The sequence below is a fragment of the Mirounga angustirostris genome, unplaced genomic scaffold, assembly GCF_029215605.1.
Source record: "Mirounga angustirostris isolate CCGP_5_RB_7025 unplaced genomic scaffold, mMirAng1.0.hap1 SCAF_9, whole genome shotgun sequence".
Lineage (NCBI taxonomy): Eukaryota > Metazoa > Chordata > Mammalia > Carnivora > Phocidae > Mirounga > Mirounga angustirostris.
The window spans coordinates 141644766-141667654 of NW_026991717.1; the positions used below are offsets into that span (position 1 = coordinate 141644766).

Consider the following 22889-nt stretch of genomic DNA (forward strand, 5'->3'; position numbering starts at 1 on the left):
CTCCTGGTCTGTTCCGGGGAGCCTGGCCAGCCCGGCCAGGTCTGGGGGCTTGAGCTGGCGGGTAGGTGGTACATTGGGCACACACCACCTTAAGCAGTGATTTCTAGTGAGAGATTACTCGTTCAGAGGTGTGATGACTTTCCAGCCAGAGATGCCTTTGAGAGAGAAATGTCTCCCACCTAGACACCCCCCCTCCGTGTGACGCCAGCAGGGTAGAGAGGAGGTGTAGGGTGGACACCAGGCAGAGGGCAGGGCTTCTGGGAGGGTGGGGGGAGGTGAGGGAGAGGCCCAAGGGACAGAAGTGACAAGCAGGTGAGCACAAGACCCTGCAGTGTGCTCAGCCTATGTGTTTCTGATATCTAGAAGCTGCTTTGGGGACTGAGTGAATATTCTGAATGTTTGCATGACAAGGATTAATGGTGCAGAAGAACTGAGGTTATGGCAACACCCACCGCCCGCACCCCCCATTGGGTTAGGCCAAGGACGGGAATGGTGCGAGGCTGTGCGGGACACAGGTGACTGAGCATCAGGCTGGAAGACAGGGGCGTGTGAGCAGGAAGCTGGCCTTCCCCTGCCCCCAGTGGGGCTCTGAGGGCGCCCTGTGGGAGAGAGGGCCCTGCGGTGATGTGCCCTGGGTCCCCCAGGTGTTGCCTCCCGGCAGGCTGTGGCCGTGGGTGTGGGGAGCCAACGAGGCAGGGATCTGAGGCCCGTTTTTCGGGACACGTACAGGTGCTTGTCTTCTACCCAGAAGCCCATTTCGATAGTGCCGGTGCTAGGAATGGGCTCCTCCCGCCTTCCTGACACTCACTGGCCTCCTTCACCCCGTCTCTCCTCACCCACGGCAGGCTTGCTGGAGTCCCAGCTGAGCCGGCACGACCAGATGCTGAGTGTCCACGACATCCGCCTGGCCGACATGGACCTGCGCTTCCAGGTCCTGGAGACGGCCAGCTACAATGGCGTGCTGATTTGGAAGATCCGAGATTATAAGCGGCGGAAGCAGGAAGCTGTCATGGGGAAGACCCTGTCTCTTTACAGCCAGCCTTTCTACACGGGCTATTTTGGCTATAAGATGTGTGCCAGGGTCTACCTGAACGGGGATGGCATGGGAAAGGGGACGCATTTGTCGCTGTTTTTTGTCATCATGCGTGGAGAGTACGATGCTCTGCTTCCTTGGCCGTTCAAGCAAAAAGTGACGCTCATGCTGATGGATCAGGGGTCGTCTCGGCGCCACCTGGGAGATGCGTTCAAGCCGGACCCCAACAGCAGCAGCTTCAAGAAGCCCACCGGGGAGATGAATATTGCCTCTGGCTGCCCAGTGTTTGTGGCCCAAACTGTGCTAGAAAACGGGACATATATTAAAGATGATACCATTTTTATTAAAGTCATAGTGGATACTTCGGATCTGCCGGACCCCTGACAAGTCACTGGGGAAGTGGATTGAGCAGAAGGCAACTCCTCTGGGGGGTTTGAACCGGCTGTCTCCATCGAGGTCCTCGTGCTCAGAAAAGGACCTTGTGGAAAGGAGGAAGCAGCAGAAGGTGGCCGCGGGCCGGCGGGAGGAGCCGCGCGTGAGGACACACCGGACATGTTTTCTAATAGACTAGCAACACTCCGCTCTGAAGAATTATTTATCCTTCGACGTGATAAATACTGCTGTCAGAGAAGGTTTTCATTTTCATTTTTAAAGATCTAGTTAATTAAGGTGGAAAACATATATGCTAAACAAAAGAACCATGATTTTTCTTCCTTAAACTTGAACACCCAAAAAAACCCACATGCACACACACGCACACGCACACACACACACCTGGGAATAGCTGGACATGTCAGCATGTTAAGTAAAAGAAGAATTTATGAAATAATAATGCGATTCTGATATATTCTAAAATTCAAGAGTGCAATCTTGTTTCAAATATAGTATATTGTCTATTTTTAAGGCCTCATCTGGTCTCTGTTTTAATAATTTGTTTGTCAGAAGACCCTGAAGTACCACTAGGTCTTTTTTGAAAGTCTAAATTCAGAATCATTTTTTAATTTAAAGTTCTAAGATAATTGTTATTGCAAACATTTTATTTTAAAACGTTGATAGACTGATATTTCTTGGAAGAAAATGTAAAATATCAAACACTGGTTATCACTTGTGATAGGAAAGAAACTATTCAATCTGCTGTTATTTCTCGTTAGAAATGTAAACCTTCAATATCTGTCGTAGTTAATGACACTACTTCAAAATTACTATGAAAGGGAAACTGCTCATGGATGCTGTGCATCATTTTCAGATTTATAATTGTTTTCACCCTAAAATAGGGCATTTGTTGAACTTTGGAGTTCTAAACAAAATCCTGTAGGCTTTTAAAATTCTGCCCCCTGTGTTCAGACACGCTCTCTATTGCTGACAACTCTGACCTTCAGTGTCCAGTGCCCGGGGGTGGGCAGGTGGCTCGTGCTGGAGGAGGCCACAGCAGGTGTGTTTCTTCATCTTGTCACATTGCTGCGTTTTGTTAACGATCTCCAAAGGCAACATTGCGTAGAGGTGGGGCATACTGTACATGTGCCTTAGACGTGACCTGCTGCTTCTCGACCCTGGCTTTGTGTTCACTGTAACTCTAGAAGGTGATCGCTTAACCTGACTTTTCTCTCGACCACTAGATCTCTGCCTCTTCAAGGGCCCTCAGACAGCCCGGTTCCTGCTGAGGAAGCCAGGCTCATCTTCAGCTTCTGGAGCCTCCACTGCTCAATTATCACAGATTCTGAATCTCTGGGCCCCCAAACTGAGCCACCCGGCCCCAGCGCGGACGTGCTCCCACCCCCGGGGCAGGAGGAGGGTAGCCACAGCACCTCTCCGGGTCCCCCCCCCGGGTCGTGGGAGTCCACCCCCCACGGAGCAGAACCCTCTGAGCATTCCAGAGACCGCCGCTCTTGGGGGGCCCGCCCAGGCTCACTGACAGGATCCCGGAACCACTGTTCTCTCGGGAAGGGTGGTCTCGGGACCGTCCCGGTCTGCGCCTGCCCAGACGGCATTTCCTCAGCTCACCGTTTACCTTCTCTCAATGGTCCAACTGTGATTAGAAGCCAGAGCCCTGCCTCCCTGTGCCCCTCTGCTATGCACCGTGCTCCATGGGTGCTCTTACCACTGATGGGTGCTACACGTGACAGGTGCTTCTTGGGCAAAACCAGTGTGTGTGAACCACCGCATCTGTGCCGCTCAGCCAAAAGACGCGCCCGTGGTTGGCCAGCTGGGCCGCGCACTCAGACTGCCTGCCTCTGGGCTCCCCCGTGGTCGCGCGGGGACGGTTGGGCTGGTGCCCGGTGGCCCGCCGTGTCTCTGGTGCTGCCATCTGCCCTGGGCGTGCCTCCGCCCCAGTGCCTGCTGGAAGTGCCCTCCTGGCGCACACGTCCCCTTCCATAAGTGACCTCCTTAGTTCCCAGCACCTGCCACGCCCTTTCGCAGTTCAGTGCTCGCTGTATTCATCTTTTTTATTTTCTCCACCTGCCCCCCCCCCACCATTGCTTTGAGGGCGAGTCTGTGTCTTCGGTCCCGTCCATGAGGAGTCGTGTGTCCCTGTTCATAGAGGAAGGACGTCCTGCAGGTGCTGCGGGACCCCTGTTACCCTGAAGGTGTCCCCGACATCCTCCAAACCCTGCCCTGGTTCTACCCTGGACACCCAGTGGGGAGAGGACGCCAGGTGGTCCCTGCCCGGCCTCGAGTGGCTTTCCTGCAACTTCCTCCCCCTTCACTAAAAGTATGGACAATATTAACAAATTTGAGATAAGCAACATCTCAGCCTGGTAAAAAAAACCAAAAAAACAAACAAAAAAAACCAATACTTTGCCTCTCCTGGTTGGAATTCTTCTGGGGGTGGGCCACCTGGGAGCACTTCTGGAAGCCTCTGTCCCTTGGTGGGGGGACTTTCCCAGCAGCCCCTCCCAGACACGCTCCTGGTGGGAGATGACGGGCCCTTTTGGCCTCCTCCCAGGGAGCCCATAGGACATGGCATCACCGGCTGGCACCGTCCCCTGGGATGAGGATGGGCCACAGCGGAAGCTTCATCCTGTGGCTTAAAAACAGTTCTGTTAACGGGGTTGTACGCCTTTTGGCCGCCGTGCACCTCTTCCCTCTTGTGCACTTGGGACTGTCTGGACTGCAGCATCCTGAAGGACCTGAGCAGGGGGTGCTGCCCTGATGGACGCCCCTGGCGTGGCTTCCCTCCTGACTGCTCGGTGCCCTGGTCTGGTGCTTGCCGCCCGGGGCCGGCCTCGGCTGTGGCCCCGGGGCGGCCGGCCCTCCTGGCTTCACAGGGTCCCAGCCACAAACAAAACATGTCCCACGCAGTGTGTATTGGCTGCACTTTCCTATTTCCTGAAAGTGACAAAATCCCCATGGGACGGAACTGTTCTGCTTTAGAGAAACCAACACCGAGCCTTGTGCGCGAATTGAGCCAGTCGGCTTGCCGGTCAGCTGCGTACTGGACGCAAAGACCGCTCCCCGCCTCTGCTTGCCTCGTGGGGTTCTCCGGACACGCGCTCCGGTCCACTCTGCGCCGACCACAGAGGCCGCCGGGGTGGGGGGCGCCCGGGCCGGGCTTGACTGTGAGGATGGGCGCCCGCTTGGGGGTACACGGCGGGGTTGGCGGGAGGGAGGGCCTTTGCCCGAGATGCTGGGAGGCTTTGCGTGGCCCAGTGGCACCTGGCAGCTGGAATCCACTCCACTGGGCCTCTTCTAGAAGTTGGGTTTTCCAGTTTCCGGGGTCCGTGGGTAACACGGAGGAGACCGTAGGCATTCCTGTGAGTTGTTCTGAGACCTGCTGCCGCTCTGGGAGTGATTGGCTGTGCGGGTGGACAGAGGAGGCACCGTGGGGGCCGCTGCCCCAGCCCCAGGGCACAGCCTGTTCCCAGAGCAGCGTCTGCGAGGCCGCAGGTGGGGCGAGGGAGCTCTGGGCCAAGATGCGCCTTGCCTTTCCCGCCGCGATGCAGTTTTTCCTCGCCTTGTGACCCCACGGGGCTGTGGAGCGCGGGACAGCCCGTCCTCCGCGGCGACGGCCGCCACCGGGCCCTTTGCGTGCCGGCCAGGTTCCGGGGGGCCCTCTGGCACCGCAGATGCCCCCGCGGCTTCCCCTCGACCACTGGGGCCCACCTTGGTGAGTCAGGGTCCTCGTGTCCCTCACCACATGTCCCAGGTGAGGCCTGCAGCCGTCATCAGCGGGCAGTGTCGTGGTCACCCATGGCAGGCCTGGCGTCCTGTGGCTGGAGGGCCACAGCCGGTAGAGGAAGGGGTGTCTGGACAGACCCTTCCACACGGTAGGGGCCCGCGGTGGGCCCTTTCCCTGTCAGCCCAAGGGAGGCGGGCAGTGGCAGGACCCCTCTGCAGCTCACACCCTGGGGGGTGCACACCTCCTCCTTCCTCTGCACGACGGAGGCCCGCCAGCACCAACGTCTGCGCGGGGCGGGCGGGAGGTCACACTCCTCCCGGTACCTCTTGCCCCAACCGCAGGCCTCCGAAGCGCATCCCTCTGCTCTGGGTCGTCAGCAGAGCTGTAAGATACCGTTTTCTTACTTCTGGTCCGGATCTTTCTCAGACTGCGGAGGAGAGCTGGGGAGAGCTCCAGGCGCTCGTCTGCACTTGTGAGCGTCTGAGAGGCGAACAAGGGGTCTGTCACCCAATCAGCTTCCCAGCCCAAGACCATGGTTCTGTCTTCAGTTTGCAAATCTCGGCAGTTTTATTTTCTCCAAAGTAGAATATGTCCACTGGGGTCTAAGTCAGATGAGGTCCGTGTGTGGCTACCGTCTCGTCATCACTGTCTGCCCCGGGGCGGGGCAGGCTGTCACCAGGGAACTGGGGCCCGCGGGGGAAGGGAGCGTCCCAGCCGTGCGTCCCGGGCGCAGGTGGTTCGTCCGGTCTGAGGAGGCCCAGTGGCACCTAGCAATGCTTGCCTTTCGTTTCTCCTGCTGCTGCTGTATCTGGAGTCTCTTGTGAACTCTCACATTGAAAAAGAGGTTCAAGTCCAGGAAGGCTGTACCACTCCTCTGCCGTTAGTGGTGATTGGTTTTTATAACTCAGTCCCCTAGTAGACAAGTCAGATAACCTTCAACAGCAAACTAAACGAGTTAATTGGTAAACACAAAAGCCGGCATTCTTTCCAAGGATTTCTACAAGAATTACCTATAAAATAACATCTGTGATCAAGGAAGTGTGTGAATCCATGTAGACAATTGTGTCAGGTTTTTAGAATTGCATTCTTTCTCTGATGGCACACCTCTTCGTTCAGTTCTATTACCCAAAAACAAAGACCAAAGAAGGCCAATCTCCCATTTGACTCTGTATTTTTAATCTGCCTGTTTTAAAAATTGCCGTCTGTAGTAACCGCTCGCTGTGAGGACCCATCTTGACACTCCAAGTGATTGTGACCAGTGATTCACGTCCTGTGTGTTTCTGCTCTTCTAAGAAAAAACAACAAAAAGACAGTATGTTATTGCTCAGCAATAATCATGTTGTTAATGTGAGTTAACAACATGTCTGATTTTCTGATAGCATTATTATGTTTTATATTTTTGTTTACTGTATATCGTGTGTGGTTTTATTTGGTATTTATTTGTGTTTTGAGGTCTTGCGATGTTTTTGTGTTTCTGATGCTAACAAAGTTTGTAAGAGTGTAGAATGCAAAACTTTGAAATGCTAAACTGTCTGATTAGAGGAAAATAAATCTGACTAAGGAGTCTGGGTTTCTTTTTCCGCCGTCTCTCCTAGGCACCCGGCAATGCCCTGGCCTTTCCCTCCCCAGGGTCCTCCCCGCCTCTCCTCGCGGAAGTGGCCTTCCCAGTGGCCTGTGTGGCCACACAGCCCCACACTCAAAAGGACCCACGCTTGGCTTCAGGCTCTGCTGTCACCGTCTTAGAACTCTCGAGGTTTGAAAAGGGGGTCCCACGTGCTCGGTTTGCACGAGACCCTGCAGACGATGCAGCTGTCCCTGCCCGCGGCCTCCCGGCCTCCCCTGCAGGTGGAGCAGTGACCTCCACGCGTCCCGGAGGCTGGTGTGCCCCACAGCCATGCTCTCAAGTCTGCGGCTTGGTCCAGAGCAGGCGCCGTGGCCCTCGCCCTCCCACCAGGTCCGTGCACGGGCATCTGTGGATGGGCCCCGGACCCGGGACGTGCCCGGCTCCCCGCTTTCACCCGCCGTGGGGCCTTTGGGTTCTTTGAGCCTCAGTTCCTCATCTGTCGAATGGAAGAACAGCATCTATCTCCGTTCTGAAAGGTGGTGATTAAAAAGCTGTACCAGGCTGCCTGGGTGGCTCAGTCGGTGGCATGGCCGACTCTTGATTTTGGCTTGTCGTGATCCTGGGGTCCTGGGATCAGTGGGGAGTCTGCTTGAGATTCTCTCTCTCCTTCTCCCTTTGCCCCCTCCTCCCACAGAATCTCAAGCAGGCTCCATGCTCAGCGCGGAGCCCAATGTGGTGCTCGATGTCACGACCCTGAGATCACGACCTGAACCGAAACCAAGAGTCAGACCCTTAACTGACTGAGCCACCAGGCGCCCCTAAATAAATAAATCTTAAAAAAAAAAAAAAAAAGCACCAGTGCTGACCATGCAGGTGCTTGTGAGGACTCCAAGGCAACCAGGTCATGGGTTTTTTTTTTTTTTTAATTTTTATTCATTTCAGTAATCTCTACACCCAGCATGGGGCTCTAACTCACGACCCTGAGATCAAGAGTTGCATGCTGTTCCGACTGAGCCAGCCAGCCGGGCGCCCCCCCAGGCAACCAGTTCTAAACAGCTGCTCATAGGAGTGTCGGGGGGGTAGAGGGCCAGCATGACCCCTCCCAGCTCAGCATTTCTCTGGGTGGTTCTATGGTCCAGGGGCAGGAAGCCCTTGAGGACCCCCCAAATTACCCATTGTGGAGCCTGCTTTCCAGCACTGGTGCCCAGCCCCTCCCCCACCGTCCTGCCCCTCCAGGGGTCTGCTCTGCGGCTCCACTGCAGCAGGAAGGGCCGGACCCGTCCAGGGTCTCAGGCCACGCTGTTCCTGCTGTCCGATGCTGGAGGGCCCGCCAGCCCATGCCCTCAGCCCTGCAGTGAAGCACACAGTGGGGAGCCCAGGGCCCCCCAGCTCTTCCTAATGCAGGCTCTCACACCCAGGACCCAGAGAAGGGCACCGTGTCCCTCTGCGTAGAGGCTCCCAAGTCCACCCACCCCTGTGGTGAGGGGCTTGCGCTCCATTGTCTCTCTGGCACTCAGGCCTGGGCTCCCACTGTGGCCTCAGCCACACCAGGGCCACGGAGCGACTCTGCAGGTGGCCCACAGCCATGGAAACCAGAGCCTGAGGACAGCCCGGACTGACAGCGTGGACAGCCCTGTGGGCTGGGCAGCCACGGAGCCACGTGGACTTGGGGTTTTCCAGCTCCTTCGGAGGGGATGCACTCAGCCGGAATTTCAGAAACTGGATGCTTTTCTTTCAGCCTTTTGGAGTTTTTTTTCTGAGTTGTACAGGAAGGGAAGTGAGCCGTAAAGCCCAGGAGAAGAGTGCACCCTGCTGGTTGCACGTGGGCCAGAGGCGCCCCGGGAGACCCCCGGCAGAGGCGGCTGCAGATCCGGGCTGCCGTCCAGCAGCAGAGAGCGTGTGCGATGAGAAACGGGGTGCTCTGAGCAGCTCCTCCCCCTGAGCCCAGACCGCTCCCAGGACTGAGCGTAGCAGCACGGCAATCAGACCAGCCACGGCCTTGGCCTTGGTCCCTGGAGTCAGCCCTGGGGACAGCCCGGCTCTCCCGGCGAGCTGGGACCAGGGAGACGGCCAGGTGGTGCGCTGGGACCCTCGCCACCCGCGGCTCCGGGGGACGGGGTGGGGCTACTCTGTCCCAAACCCTTTCAGCCAGGACTTCTGAGGACAGACTAGAACATGCCCAGAGCAAGGGTGCAGGACCGTGAAAGGCCTCCCGTGCGGCGGGCTCCCCGCCCCCGGTGCTCCTGCTCTGCGCACGGGCCGAGGACCAAACCCAGAACAATGTCTGAGGCCACCGACCAGCGCACTTGGTCAGAGATGCCCGGTCTCTGAGGGTCCCTCTCAAGCAAGAACGTGGAGGTCTGGCGAGGGGGGCGCATGCCCTGGAGCCCTGCCTGCGCTCTGCTGGTCTTCCGTGACTGTGGCTCACCCTGCAGGATGCTCCTGGCACCCCAAATGGGTGAAGACCTAGAGCTGGGGTGGCTCGGTGTAAAGCGCGGGTTTCCTGAAAGCGGACAGCGGTATAATCCAAATCCTGAATCCAGGAGGATCTGTGAGAAGCACCACGGCCGCGAGGAGGACGGAAGGCCCACGGAGGTCTGCGCCTTGACCCTCAGGCAGAACTCGGAGGCCCCCGCAGCTACCCCCTCCCCCGGGCCCCGGGCCGCGAGCTGGCGGTGGGGGTAGGCCCGCACCCCAGAGGGGAAAGCGTGTTAGGGCGTCTGGGGTGGCAGGAGGCCCCCATGAAAAGCGCTCTTGGGGCCGGGAGGACGTCCTCTCAGCCGCTGTGGCCACCGGCCTGCAGGAGACACTCTGTGCTGACCTTGGCCCGCTGGGCGCCCCCAGGGGTCACACGCTGTGTGCGGTGGTGCCTCCTCCCAGAGGCCTGCCCTGGCCGCCTTCCCGAATGGCCCCTCGTGGTCACCGCAAGCTCTGCCCCCCTCCCCCATCCCTGCTCCTTCCGAGCCCGCTCAGAACCGTGTGGTGGGTCCCTCCTCCACCTCCCCAGCCAACAGCAGGTCCAGGAGGGCCGTGCGCCCGGCCCCCGCTACATGCCTGGCCCCAAGAGTGCGCACCAACGGAAGGCCGGGAGCCATCTGGACATGGACAGGGAAGTCACAGGTCGGGGCCGGGGCCTATCCCAGGACCCCCAGGCCCTGCAGGTGACCCGGCCGCCTGTGGGGAGTGTCAGCCATCCCTTCCTCCCACACATATTTTGGGGGTGGCCCCTGTGCTCCAGGCCCCAGGGCACATGGCGGAGGATGCTGACAGTGGGGAGGCCCACAGTGGCCCCTCTGGAGAGGTGACTTCATGCAGAGACCAGAGTCTTAAAGGGGAAACCCTGCCAAGAGGGGCTGCACCCCCGTCGTCCCACCTCATCCTCCTTTCCCTGTGCGGGAAGAGAATCATTCATGTTGCAGAGGGACATGAAGGCCCAGAGATGTGCAGGAGACTACCCAAAGTCACACAGCAAATCAGGGACAGAGGTGGGGGTGAAGGAGCTGGGGAACTGTTCTTGGGACTGAATCCATTTCCACAGAGCTGTAGAGAAAGGAGAGGGAGAGGGAGAATGGGAAGGGGGTGCTTCCCATGGCTCTGCAAGTCTTGGGGGGACTCTCAGGGCGGCAGGGCTGTCACTCACGTGCCCTCACACCAGGGGAGGGCTGAGGTGGCCCATCAGGGCACAGCAACCCTGCGCCATGGGACTGGTGCAGCGTTGGAAACAGGAATCAGAGGCCTCGCTGAGACCATGCACAGTGGCCTAGTCAGGGAGGTGTGGGGTCCAGTCTTCCCTGCCATGTGGAGGAGGTTGTGCACAGAAGGAAACCAACACAGCGAGGGCAGTCGAGCCAGGATAGAGTGAGACTGAGACACGCAGGCAGACAGAGACCAAGAGTTTGGCTGGTCGCTGGATCCAACCTTGCCTGAAGCAGGTGCTTCATGGCATTTCCTGATTACTGGAACAAACTCACCTTGGGACTTTGCATTTCTCCTACTTCCAATTGTGGTCCCGACCAATTCCAAAGTGTGGGCTCACATGCGTACCCGGGTACCCAGGGCACCTGTGCGTGCAGTTTGGGGACTTCTGTGAACACAAGGCACCTGCAACATGGTCCAGCCATGCCCTGCATCATGTCTTTGCTCCTGAGGTGTCCAGGCGCTCTCGGGCAGCTCTGGGCCAGGGCTGCTGCCTGTCAGCATGGGCTCCAGCCTGGGCCACCCTCTGCTGGCTGGACACTTCTGGGCCCCTGTCCAGCTGCTGCTCAAGGATGCCCCCTTCAGGCTGGGGAGATGGATGCCAATATCTCATGGCCCACCAGCCCCAACTCCTGTTCTGCAGCCTTGAGTCCACCTTTCACACTGCGGCTACAGCTATGTCCTCCTCTGTGTCCTGGCTTTAACGCCACCTCTTCTAGGAAGAACTTCTCTGACTGCCCAGGCAGGCGTGCTGCCCTGTTCAGACAGCACAGTCTCTCTGGGAATGGCCTGCCTAGGTGGGGCAGGAGTGGTCAGAAAGTTCCATTTCCCCAAGGCCCAACATCCCATCCTCTAGAGCCTCTCTTGGGCCTCGGCCTCAGTGCAATCCACTCTCTGAGTTGGGAGAAAGATGCCACCAGCCTTGGGAAGAACTGCCTGGGCTTTCAGGCATGGCTATGGTGCTCTGAGCCCTGGGAGTGAAGTTCGCTGAGCCTCCCAAGCTCTCTGCCTTGAGAGCCACAAGTGGGGTGGTGGGAGGAGGTGAGGGGAGCAGAGCCAGACACCCTGGTGGAGTCCCAAGAAGGCCCAGTCCACAGAACTGCCTACTTCCCAGCGAGAAGCAAGACAAGGGGCAAAACGGATGTGACCCCCAAATAGCCGGTCTGTTCCTGGTCAAGGCTTCCTCAGAGGAGGGAGCTTCCTGACAGCCCAACAGGCAGACAAGGTCAAACTCCAGGGCCAGGGAGGCCCCTTCCCCATCCCAGGCAGGGCTGGCTCCGCCGTACTCCTGAGAGAAGGTGCCCGCACCTCACTGGGCCGAAGGGTGGCAAAGCTGGTCTGCTCCCTCCCTATTCCCACTCAGAGAAGTCCTGCCCCTTCCCAGTGGCAGGTCCCATCCTCCTTGGATGAAATATCGGCTGTGGGGGAGACCCAAAGACCAGTCAGAGTGAAGGGTCTAATCCCAGGGGTCTGCAGGGGAGAGGTGGGGATAGAGGAGAGGGCAGGGTGGCCAGGAGGGAGGAAGGCGCCAGGGAGCCCCAAGGCTAAGTCGTTCCCCTCCTACGGGTAGTACCCACAATCCTCCACCTCCACACCCATGTCCATCACCTGCCCTCCATCCCCCGTTCCATAGTCACTCTCCCCTCACCAGCTCGTCCTGGACCCCGTGGCCCACCCTCCACTCCTCCCCTTGCCATCACCCATAACCAAGAAGGTGCCATCTGCCCGACTCCGTCATCCACAGGTCACCCTATCCCCTGATAATCAATTCACCACCCGCCCCACCTGTAACCCACTGTCCATCATCCAGTTTACTGTGCCCAGTCTGTCCACCCACCCACCTACCCTTTACCATCCCATCCCCCACGAATCCATCCTCCCCCACTCACCACCATCCACCCCAGCCCCATGCCTCCAACACCCCCTACACAGTTGGTCCACCTGTCCATCCATCCATCCATTGATCCAGCCATGCTCTCATCCACCCATCAGCCAGCCCTCTAGTAACCTGCTCCTCAGCCCACCTAAATCTTGTTCATCCACTCATCCACCGTTCAATCTCATCCACCAGCCATTCATCAGCCAGAATCCACCACCTTTTCTCACCCACCATTCATTGCAACAAACTCTATCCAACATCTATAATTTATATCTCACCCATCACCCACCATTTTTTGTCTACCCTCCATGCTTTCCATCCTTCTTCCCCACCCGAACACTACCCACCATCCATTGGCACCCCCTTCCACAATTCACTCTCCTCCATCCCTCCATCCACCACCCGTCACTCCCCATCACCCTTGCAACATCTACCCAATCTCACACTACTCATCCTCCATCCACATCCCTCAATCCGTGTGCATTCATGTGTTCACTCACCATCCCCCAAACTTCTGTTCCTCCTCCACTGCTAACCAGTGCACGCACCCTCCACCACTCACTCACCAGGCGCCCACTACCAGCCATTCCCCGTGGGTCCATAGGCGCTTGCCCCACTCCACCCATCTGCCACCATCCACGGTGCGTCCAGGCGGGGAGGCAGGAGGGCCCTGCTTGGAAGTGTGGGCACCCAGCCCCAGGAGGTGGGCAGAGAAGGTGCCGCGCCAGCCGCACAGGGTCAGAGACAGCAGGGAAACCGGAGGTTGCTTACCAACCCCCCCAACACACCCTTGTCCCGGAGCAGGGGTGTCGTGACAAGCTCCTCCTCCCGGGCTCCCAAGGTCCTCAGGTCCTGGAGGGCTGAGTGTGGGGGAGGGAGCGAGCCCGACCGGCGCCTCGAGGGGCCCGGGGGTAAATGTGTAACCGCCCCGGCCCGCCCCGGCCCGCCCCGCCCGGTCAGGAGGGCCCCGCGGGGCAAAGTCTCCGGGCGGCGACGCGGGAGCGCGGCGGGATGGGCGCTCTGGGCCGGGTCCTGCTGTGGCTGCAGCTGTGCGGTAAGCGGGGGGCCCCCCACCCCGCCGAGGGCCTCGGCTCGCCCGGGGGGGGGCGGCGGCAGCTGGAGAGGCTCCCTGGCCTTGGGGAGGCGAGGCCCCCGGCCAGAGTCCACCCGCCCCCCGGGGTTCGGCCCTGCCCTCGGGCGCCGGCGTCGGTGTGCGAGATGCGCGCGGCCCCAGTTCCTGCCCACAGCAGCGACTGCGCGCAGGAATGTGCGGGCCCCGCAGCCTGACTCAGTTTCCCCGTCCCCGAGGGCGCGCTGACCCTCCCCCTTCGCACCCCAGCCGGCGCGTGTCCTCGGTGTACGCCCCCAGGCCCGCGTCCCTGTCCCCCTCTCTTAAGGCCCTCGCGGTCCCCCAGGACACAACTCCCAATCAGAGCCCGCCCCCCAGCCCCTTCTACTTGGCAGAGGCCTCCGCTACCCTTCACCTCGGTCGGTCGGTTGTCACTGTCCTTGCCCGGCCGCGCGCTCTGCTCCAGCGACGGGCAAAGGGAGGGGCGGGGCGGGGCGAGGAGGCGATCTTGGCGGGCGCCCTAGAGGGGGCACATAGGAGCGGGCTCCGCAGATCCAGTAGGAGTTCGTCAGCACTGAGGCGGGCTCCCGCAGGGTCTGGGCCGCCCTGGCGACCCCATCTGCGGCCAACCTTCCTTCCGCCTGTGCGTGGGGGCGTCTGAGCAGGAAGCACTCAGTTATCCCCATCCCCAGCGCTGACCCGGGCCGCCTACAAACTCTGGGTCCCCAACACCGACTTCGAACCCGCCACCAACTGGAGCCAGAACCGGACCCCGTGTGCGGGCGCCGCCGTGGAGTTCCCCACAAACAAGGTGCCTTCTTCTTTTTTTTTTTTTTTAAGATTTTTAAAATTTATTTATCTGAGAGAGAGAATGGGAGACAGAGAGCATGAGAGAGGGAGGATCAGAGGGAGAAGCAGACTCCCTGCCGAGCAGGGAGTCCGATGCAGGACTCGATCCCGGGACTCCAGAATCATGACCTGAGCTGAAGGCAGTCGCTTAACCAACTGAGCCACCCAGGCGCCCCCAAGGTGCCTTCTCCCCACCCCCGGGGGGGGGGGCTCAGGATGGGGACTCGTGTGGCCAGGGGTTGGGGAGAGGCAAAGGGTGTCCGCTCGCCAACACCACTTCTTCCTGCAGATGGTGTCAGTCCTGGTGCGAGAGGGTCACAGCATCTCGGACATGGTGAGGGGGGCTGTGGCTGAGACCGGGGATGGAGGGGGGCTGGTGGTCCCGCCTGGTCCTCTGGAAGCACCTTTCTTGCCTTGAGATCAGCCCCCACCCACATGGGAAACCATGCAGGCCTTGGGCCTTTGTCCTCTGGAGGGGCTTCTGGGAGGTTGGGGGACCCATATGGGAGGGCAGACTCTGGTCCTGTGGTCCCAGCTCAGGCTGTGCCCCAGCCTTGGAAAGGGGTTCAGAGGGCGCCTCCTGTCCCCAGTGCCCTCTGCTTCTGGCCTCCAGCCCGCAGTAGTCTGTCTTCTCTAAGGTTCTCTCCAGGAAACACCCTTCCCCCACCCTTCTCCCCAAAGCCTTTCTCTGTCTGGTACCTAAAACCCCCCATCAGAAATCTCGGGGGTCTTTCTCTCAAACTGCTTCGCAGGACGCTAGTGTTCCAGAGAATGGTGGGGATTAGGAGGGAAAGAGAGGTTCCATGACCAGTAAATTTGGGAGAAGCCACCTACTTGTCTGGAGCTTTCGGGATGTGTTAAGGGCTCTGATGTGGCCTGGGAGAAAGACTTCCGCTGTTTGTTAAAGGGCAGGGTTGGCAAGCTACGTACTGGCCAAATGCAGCCGCATGGCCGGAGCTAAGAATGGTTTTGAAATATTTAAATGGTTGGGGGGAAAAAGCCAAAAGATGAACACTTTTGTGGCACGGGAAATATAGAATTCAATAAATAGAATTTTATTAGCACACAGCCCCGCGCATTTGGTCGCTAACATCTATGGCCCGCGTCACACCACAAGGCAGAGTTGAGTGGCCATGAGGGAGTCTTGTGTCGCCCTCAAAGCTCAACGTATTTACTGACTGGCCCTTTGCAGAAAGGGTCCCGGCTCCCCGATTTAAAGTGTCATTTCCTGGGACCCGGGAATCTCAGGGTCCCCTCCTAGTTAAGCACCTCCACAGCCCCCGCTGTCCTCTGGGTTGATCATTGTCCTGTCAACAGCAGACTGGCCAGCAAGGTGGGACTGATGTGAGGGTTGCTGGCTCTGAGTAAGGGTGGAGTTGGTGGGGGGCGTGCTCTGGGTGTGGGTGCCAGGGCTGGGGCCGTCATCTAGAGGCCACTGGATTTTGTGTAGAAAGGTGAGTTGGGGGAGGCATCTGGTAGCCCCGGCCCCACCCAATCTCTTGCCCAGATGCAGGATCTGGGGACCCCAGGCCTTATTTCCACTCCCTGAGATGTGTTGGTTAATGGATGGTTTCCAAAAGCCGCATTGGCGGTGGGACCCGGCCACTCATGGGGCAGGACAAATCAGTGCAAGGGACCCCTACCCCTACCTGTGAGCCAGAGCTGTCCCTGCCTGGGCAGGGGGCATCGGGCAGAGACTGGTGGTCCCTGGTCCTGGCAGATCCGGGGTCAGGATGCCCTTTTCCATCTGTCCAACCCAAAGACTAAGGTGCGGAAGGGGGCAGCAGCAGGTGAAGGATCAAGGGGAGGCATGGGAGGGCAGATGGGCCCAGAGCCCACTCCCCCTGCCCGTGCCTAACTGTGGCGACCAGGCAGGCAGCAGCCGGGAGCAGGAAGAGGGGCATCCAGAGCAGGTGCGGGACCCTCGGGGTGGGGGCCTGGGGCCTGGGGCCCTTCTCTGCTGACTTAGTTATTTTCATGATCCCCTTTGGAAGAGCTTGAGGATCTTAAAAGAGACATTCATTCATTCATTCATCGCCTGACAGGTTCCTCTCTCTGGCCCTTCTTTCTATCTCCAGCTGTCCAAATGGCAGTACCAACTCCTTTCCCGGGGGCCTGTGGGGCACCCCTTCACCTCCCCAGCCTCTCCTCCTCCACTGGGGGGCTTCCCCCCACTCTCCCACCCCTGCTGGAAGACCCAGGTGGGAACTGTCCAGGGGCCCGGGAACAGGCTGAATGGGCCCAGAGCTGCCCCAGACCGCCTCCCAGCCTCGCTGCACGGAGGGCCCTCCTCCACGAGCCCCTGTGCTCAGCATTATCTGGCTGCCCAGATGTAGCCCTAGTGAAAGGTGCAACCACAGCTGTGTTTTAATTCACACATCTCAGGTTTAGAGCTTCCCCCTCTGGGATTTTCCCCTTCCTGAACCCCCTCTCCCCTCCCATTTCTATTCACCCAGTTTTCTTGGTCTGGAATGGAATCTCATATTTTCTATCCATCGATCCATGGTTGGTTTGAGAGACTGCAAGTGTCTTCTCACTGTGAACTTTTTGCGTGTGGTGCCCTTCGCCGAACAGCTGCCCTCCTAATCTATGCTGCAAAATCGGCTGCCTTATACGGGTGTTCGTGGCGTTTTAGGAATCTCTTTGCTGCTGCTGAGTCTCAGCCATAGCCGAGCACATGTGTAATAAGTGGTTACGTCGCAGTTCCGCCATCAGGGGCCCACGCTTGAGTGGGGCACTAGCTAGGCAGCCGGCTCTATTCTTCTCCTTAGAATAAGCCCAGTTTCTGACCTCTTTCCCCCGGGCCACCAGCCTCGCCCCTTGGCTGTGCCTCAGCCGCCCTGGGTGCAGGGCGCTCTGAGTTCTCCCCTGTCCCTTTGCCTGTTCCCGCCGGCACCGCGCAGTCCTCACGCTGTGGCTCTGTGGGTGGGCTTAATGCCCACTGGGGCAACTCTCCCGGCCACTCTTCCGCCACAGGGCCAACTAGGTCTCTGTGGATCGGATTGTTGCAGAGAAACTGGAGGGTAGGTTTATCGGGTAACAACAGCCACAACAAAACCCTGGAATTTTGTTTGGGAATGAACACCCGCTTTCTATCATCAGGCCATGAATTTCTCTGCAAATGTTTCATATCATCCATCATAAAACTCGATACTAGAGGTCCCCATAGAGGTCTTGTATAGATCGGTCCATTCATGAACACTTTGTAATGTGGTTTCTCTTGTGAACAGTACTCTATTTTTAAAAATTACACGTCTAGTGGTTTATTTTTATGAATGACGAGAGTTGCTCCACCTTTCTTCCAGTCCTGACTCCTTTTATTTCTTTTTCTTTCCAAATAGCATTGTCCAGGGGGCGCCTGGGTGGAGTAGTTGGTTAAGCGTCTGTCTCTTAGTTTCTGCTTAAGTCGTCATCTCAGGATCGTGGGATCAAGCCCTGTGTCAGGCTCCATGCCCAGTGGGGAGTCTGCTTGGGATTCTCTCTCCCCCCAACTCTCTCTCAATAAAATAAATAAATGAATCTTTAAAAAAAAATAACATTGTCCAGGACCCCTCCCCCTAGGTTAAACAAAAGTGACAAAAGCAGGCATCCGTGTCTTGTTCCAATGTGAAAGAGAAGGTATGTCACGTTTCTCCACTGAGTGTAATGTTTGCTGTAGGGTTTTGGTACGTAAACTTTATTGAATTGTGGAAATTCTATTACTAGCTTGCTAGCAGCTTCTTAAAAAATCATAAATAAGTTTGTTGGTGTTTTTTGTTGTTGTTGTTGTTGTTATTGTTTTTTTTACATCAAGTGAGATACGATTGCCCCCTCCTTCCTTTGAGCCTGTTAATGAGGTTTTCTGAGTTTGAACTGTCATAGTGAGACTAATGTCCTCCTGGCACCTTCCTGTAGATGCAGGTCAGAGCATGCCCCTTCTGCAAGACACCTGACTTCCCTCTGCCCTAATACACCGATTTTGTTGGCTTAAGACTCCTCACTGCCATTAGCTGGGACACCATCATACATACTACTGGGAAGTGGGGATGGGAGCAGTCCTGGGACAGGAACCCCATGATCACCATGCATTTTTAAAATGTAGTAATGGATCTAGTCACTAATATATACTTCTAAAGATTTATTTCTTTATTTTAGAGAGAGAGCACATGAGTGGGAGGGGCAGAGGGAGAGGGAGATCCCAAGCAGACTCCCCACTGAGCGTGGAGCCCGGTGCAGGGCTCGATCTGACGACCCCGAGATCATGACCTGAGCCAAAACCAAGATTCGGACACTCAACCGACTGCACCACCCAGGTGCCCCTAGCTGGCTGATATTTTATTTGGGATTTTTTTTTTTTTTTTTTTTTGCATCTACGTTTATAAGTAGAACGAACCTACAATTTTTCTTCATCTGGTTTTGGAATCAAGATCAACACAGACCTCATGAAATGGCCCGGGCAGTTTTCACTCTTTTTTCTGTTTCGCAGAACAACTTCTGTAAGAAGAAATCAGTTGTTCCTTGAGAGTGTAGTGTACTTCACGTGTAAAAATAAGGGTGCTGGAAAGCGACTGGCATTTTAATTTCTTTAACGTTTGCTGGTCTATGCAAATTCTCTATTGCTTCTTGTGTCGATTTTGACATTTTGGATTTTTCTAGAAATTTCACCCAGGTTTTCAAGTCTGGCAGTCCTTTTTATTTTCTTAAGCTTTTCAGTGTCCGTGTCTTTCCACAAACAAGACCTTTTGATGTATTTCTTTCCCATTTCTTTCCTTCTTCCTCCAACCAAGCATGTTTTCAGGGCAGGTCTCTGCTGCGGTCTGAAGTCTTTTCCTGATGCTCCTGCATTTGAATGGAGCTTTGGCTGGATATAAAATTCTAGATGGAAACTTCTTTTCCTTTAATACATAAAATATCATTACATTGTCTTTTTGCATCCATTATTGTTGCTCAGAAACCTGACCTCTGAGTTTTTTTGTGTTCCTGGGTGATCTGTTCTTTGTCTCTGAAGCTTTTAGAATGTTCTCTGTGTCACTGACGTTCCTAAACACACTGCTGCGTGCCTGGGTGTGATTTTCTTGCTTCCCATGCCACATGATGCCTTTCCATCAGAGGTTTCTCAGCTTTCTTCAAATCTGGAAAATGCATCCTCCTTGCTTCTTCAAATATCCCCCCCACCCACCCACGTTTGTATCTGCAGTTTGGCCCCGTGCTGTCAATCCTCCCTCCTCTCGTGGGGGCTCCACCTTCTCCTGCTCTGCCCTGCAGTCCCTCCGCAGGGACACCCCAGGCGCTGGGGCTTCTCCAGCTGGACCTTCTCCAGCTGGGCCAGTCCGCATGTTTATCTCGCCTAGTGTGCTCTTCCTTTCAATTATTCTGTGTTCTGTAATTTATATCCCCCTCTTTGGTTCTTTTTATTATTAAGTTTTAATTTTAATTCCAGTATAGTTAACATTCAGTGTTATATTACTTTCGGGCACAGTGTAGTGGCTCAACCCCCTTTGGTTCTTTTCCAAAAACGAGGTCTTGTTCAGGCCTCGCACTGCGACGCCTTCCCCCGTTCCTGAGGCGCATCCGTCTGTCTCCAGGGCTCACTCCCGGGGCCTGTCGGCGGGGCTGCCTCTTGTCACAGTGCTGCTCCCTGCCACCTCCCCCCTCGCCTTCGCACAGTTCAGGGCTGCCTTCACACTCCCCCGCGGCTTGGGTTCCTGTCTCGCACAGGTCCTCGGGGGTGATGGGAGAGGGCAATGACCCTAGTGCCACCCTGCCGCAAACTCTTCACGCCCCCAGGTCTCAGGCTGGGTTTGGCTCCTTGGCCTGCAGTCCTGCTCCCTGCGGCTTCTCTGACCCTCAGCCAGGGCCAGGCGCCCCCAGCCCCTGACCTCCCGTCCCCGGGCCCGCGGGGGCGGGGGAGGGACCCTGTGGCACCTTGGACCACCGCGAGGCGTCGCCTCCGCCCGTGCTTCCTGCAGCTCCTGCCGCGGGACGGGGAATTCGTCCTGGCCTCGGGGGCCGGCTTCAGCGCCCCGGACGCCAGCAGGGACCCGGGCTGTGGCACAGGTGAGGGGCTCGGGGGCGGGGCGGGGCGGGGCCTGTCCGGGGGCGGGTCGCGGAGGAAGGGCGGGGCCGGGCGGGGCCTGCTGGGGGGCGCCGCTCCTGCGGAGCTCAGGGACGCGCGCCCGCCCAGGCGCCCCCGCGCTCTTCCTCGACGCCGACCGCTTCTCGTGGCACGACCCGCGCCTGTGGCGCTCCGGGGACGCGGCGCAAGGCCTCTTCTCCGTGGACGCCGAGCGCGTGCCCTGCCGCCACGACGACGTCGTCTTCCCGTCCGACGCCTCCTTCCGCGTGGGCCTCGGCCCGGGCGCCCGCCCCGCGCGCGTCCGCAGCGTCCGGGCTCTGGGCCAGGTGAGCTGGCGCGCGGTCCGGGGCTCGGGGCTCCTCTCCGCGCCTCCGCCCCTGCCAGTCCCCCCCCGTGAGTCCCGAGCACTCAGAGGCTGTCCCCTCCCCGGGCGGGCGCCGCTCGCGGCCCGGCCACTCGCAGTCGTTCACGCGCGACGAGGACCTGGCTGCGTTCCTGGCGTCCCGCGCCGGCCGCCTGCGCTTCCACGGGCCGGGCGCCCTGAGCGTGGGCCCCGAGGCCTGCGCCGACCCGTCGGGCTGCGTCTGCGGCAACGCCGAGGTGAGCGCGGCGCGCGGCGCGGTGGCGGGGCCCGCTCGGGTGGGGGCCTGGCGCGCGACCCTCTGCCGCCGCGGTCAGGCCCTCGCCGTCTGCGCGCTGACGGCCGCCTCCCTCCTCCAGGCGCAGCCCTGGATCTGCGCGGCCCTGCTCCAGCCGCTGGGCGGTCGCTGCCCGCCGGCCGCCTGCCGCGACGCCCTCCGGCCCGAGGGGCAGTGCTGTGAGCTCTGCGGTGAGCGCCCCCTCCCGGCACGTGGGCCTAGCTACCCTGGCTGCCCCCAGCCTCAGTTTCCCTGATGGTCCCGGGCCCGCGCCGCCGACCGCTACCCTCCTGTCGCAGGAGCCATCGTGTCGCTGACCCCCGGGCCCAGCTTTGACATTGAGCGGTACCGGGCGCGGCTGCTGCAAGCCTTCCTGGTAATGGGGCCGCGCCCCTCCACCCTCGCCCTGTCACCCCCCGCCCCCACCCGGGACCTCCTCCCCCGCGGGGACCCCGGGCCCCACTTGGCCTCATTGACGCGCCTGCGCACCATTCGTGCCTGCCGCCAACGCCCCGCAGGTCCGAGGGCGAAGTCCCTGGGACAACCCTGTCTCCCTCCCCAGCCCCAGCCCCAGCCCCAGCCCCAGGGGCTGCAGGTGGCCGTGTCCAAGGTGCCGCGCCCGCCCCGGCCGCGCGGGGCCGCAGGCGCGGAGGCGGACACGGAGATTCAGGTGGTGCTGGCGGAGACCGGGCCCCAGACGGGCGGTGCGGGGCGGCTGGCCCGTGCCCTCCTGGCGGACGTCGCCGAGCACGGTAACGGCGGGTGCGCTTTTCTCGGCCCCTGCTCCGCCCGCGTGGGGGAGACTGAGCCGGCGCCCTCCGTTGCAGGCGAGGCCCTTGGGGTCCTGTCGGCGACCGCCCGGGAGTCGGGCGCGCCTGTCGGGGACGGCGCGGCCGAGGGGCTGGACGCTTCAGGGCTGCGCGCGGAGCTGGCGGGCGCAGTGACGGCTGGGGGGCTCCTGCTGCTGCTGACGCTGGTGGCGGGGGCGCTGCTTCTGCGCCGCGCTCCGAGGCCCACGTACGCCGGCGGGGCTGCGGGGTCGGGGGCTCCGGGAGGCCGTGGGGCCGCGGGGCGGGGCCTCAGCCACGCGAGGCGGGGCCTCAGGTACTCGGGGCGTGGCCGCGGGGCCCAGGACAGCCGGGCGGATCCGCCGGGGGGCGGAGGCCGGGGCCGCGGGGCGGGGCCTCAGCCGCGCGGGGCGGGGCCTCAGGTACTCGGGGCGTGGCCGCGGGGCCCAGGACCGCGGGCGGATCCGCCGGGGGGCGGAGGCTCAGGCCGGGGGGCGGGTCCGCGGAGGCAGGGGGTCCGGTACCGGGGGGGGTGCTGAGCCGCGTTGAGGGCTCACGTGCCTCCTTGTTCCCCAGGTGGAGTAGGCGCGACGAAGCGGCCCCCGCGCCCGTCGTGGCGCCCCTGGGCTTCTCCAACCCGGTGTTCGACGTGGCGGGCTGCGCGGAGCCGGTGAGGGGCGGGTGGGGGTGTCGGTCCTCCCCGCGGCCGTGCCGGGCGCCGACGCCCCTTGACTCTGCGCCCCCGCCCCTTGATTCTACGCACCCCGCAGCCTCCCGCGCCGAAGGTGGAAAACAGCAGCGCCAGCCGCAGCTACTTCATTAACCCGCTTTTCGCGGAGGCGGAGGCCTGAGCAGCCCCGTCACTTCTGCCTCCCGCCGCGCCCGCGAAATGTCCGCGTTTCGGACCTTACGACATCCCCGCGCCCTTCTCCACACTCCTTGTCCCCTGCAGGCCAAGGATAGGCTTTGCCCAATAAAGAGGTTTCCTGCACCTGCCATCAGCTGTCTCCTGTGCCCCCAGCCCTTTGCCTATGCTTGAGCGTGGAGAGCCGGCCAGCGCCCTCGTCAGTCCGTCCACTGGTGGGCGGTGGTCCTGAGTCCTCCCTTCTGGCCACCCGCAAAGGGCAGCTCCGGGCACTGCTATAGGATGGGTCCACCAGAAAACTGCTGTCTGCAGAGCTGCACCCACAACACGGAGGGG

General features: G+C 59.5%; 2 protein-coding genes across 8 annotated transcripts in view; both read left to right on the forward strand.

Moving 5' to 3' along the window:
* TRAF3 (TNF receptor associated factor 3) overlaps positions 1-6713 on the forward strand; it is a 120461-nt gene extending 113748 nt beyond the window's left edge. For all 7 annotated transcript variants that reach the window (XM_064571629.1, XM_064571631.1, XM_064571630.1 and 4 more), the window contains one exon: positions 846-6713. In XM_064571629.1, coding sequence (XP_064427699.1) covers positions 846-1417 — 572 coding nt within the window. In that variant the 3' untranslated portion in view covers positions 1418-6713. The remainder of the gene's footprint in view (positions 1-845) is intronic.
* A 6587-nt stretch (positions 6714-13300) lies between these two features.
* AMN (amnion associated transmembrane protein) lies at positions 13301-22539 on the forward strand. Its single transcript, XM_045902042.1, has 12 exons — positions 13301-13343; positions 14051-14169; positions 14497-14541; positions 20156-20243; positions 20371-20588; positions 20725-20862; positions 20983-21091; positions 21200-21276; positions 21475-21652; positions 21728-21917; positions 22265-22363; positions 22446-22539. The coding sequence occupies exons 1-12, from the start codon at positions 13301-13303 to the stop codon at positions 22537-22539; spliced, it is 1398 nt and encodes a 465-aa protein (XP_045757998.1).
* Positions 22540-22889: the final 350 nt, after the last annotated feature.

Bases quoted from the DNA above. Each gene is read 5' to 3' on its own strand.
- AMN (XM_045902042.1), top strand. From the start codon at position 13,301: ATGGGCGCTCTGGGCCGGGTCCTGCTGTGGCTGCAGCTGTGCG. The intron at 14,542-20,155 runs GTGAGGGGGGCT...TGCTTCCTGCAG, and splicing joins GTCACAGCATCTCGGACATG to CTCCTGCCGCGGGACGGGGA. The intron at 22,364-22,445 runs GGGCGGGTGGGG...CCCCTTGATTCT, and splicing joins GGCTGCGCGGAGCCGGTGAG to ACGCACCCCGCAGCCTCCCG.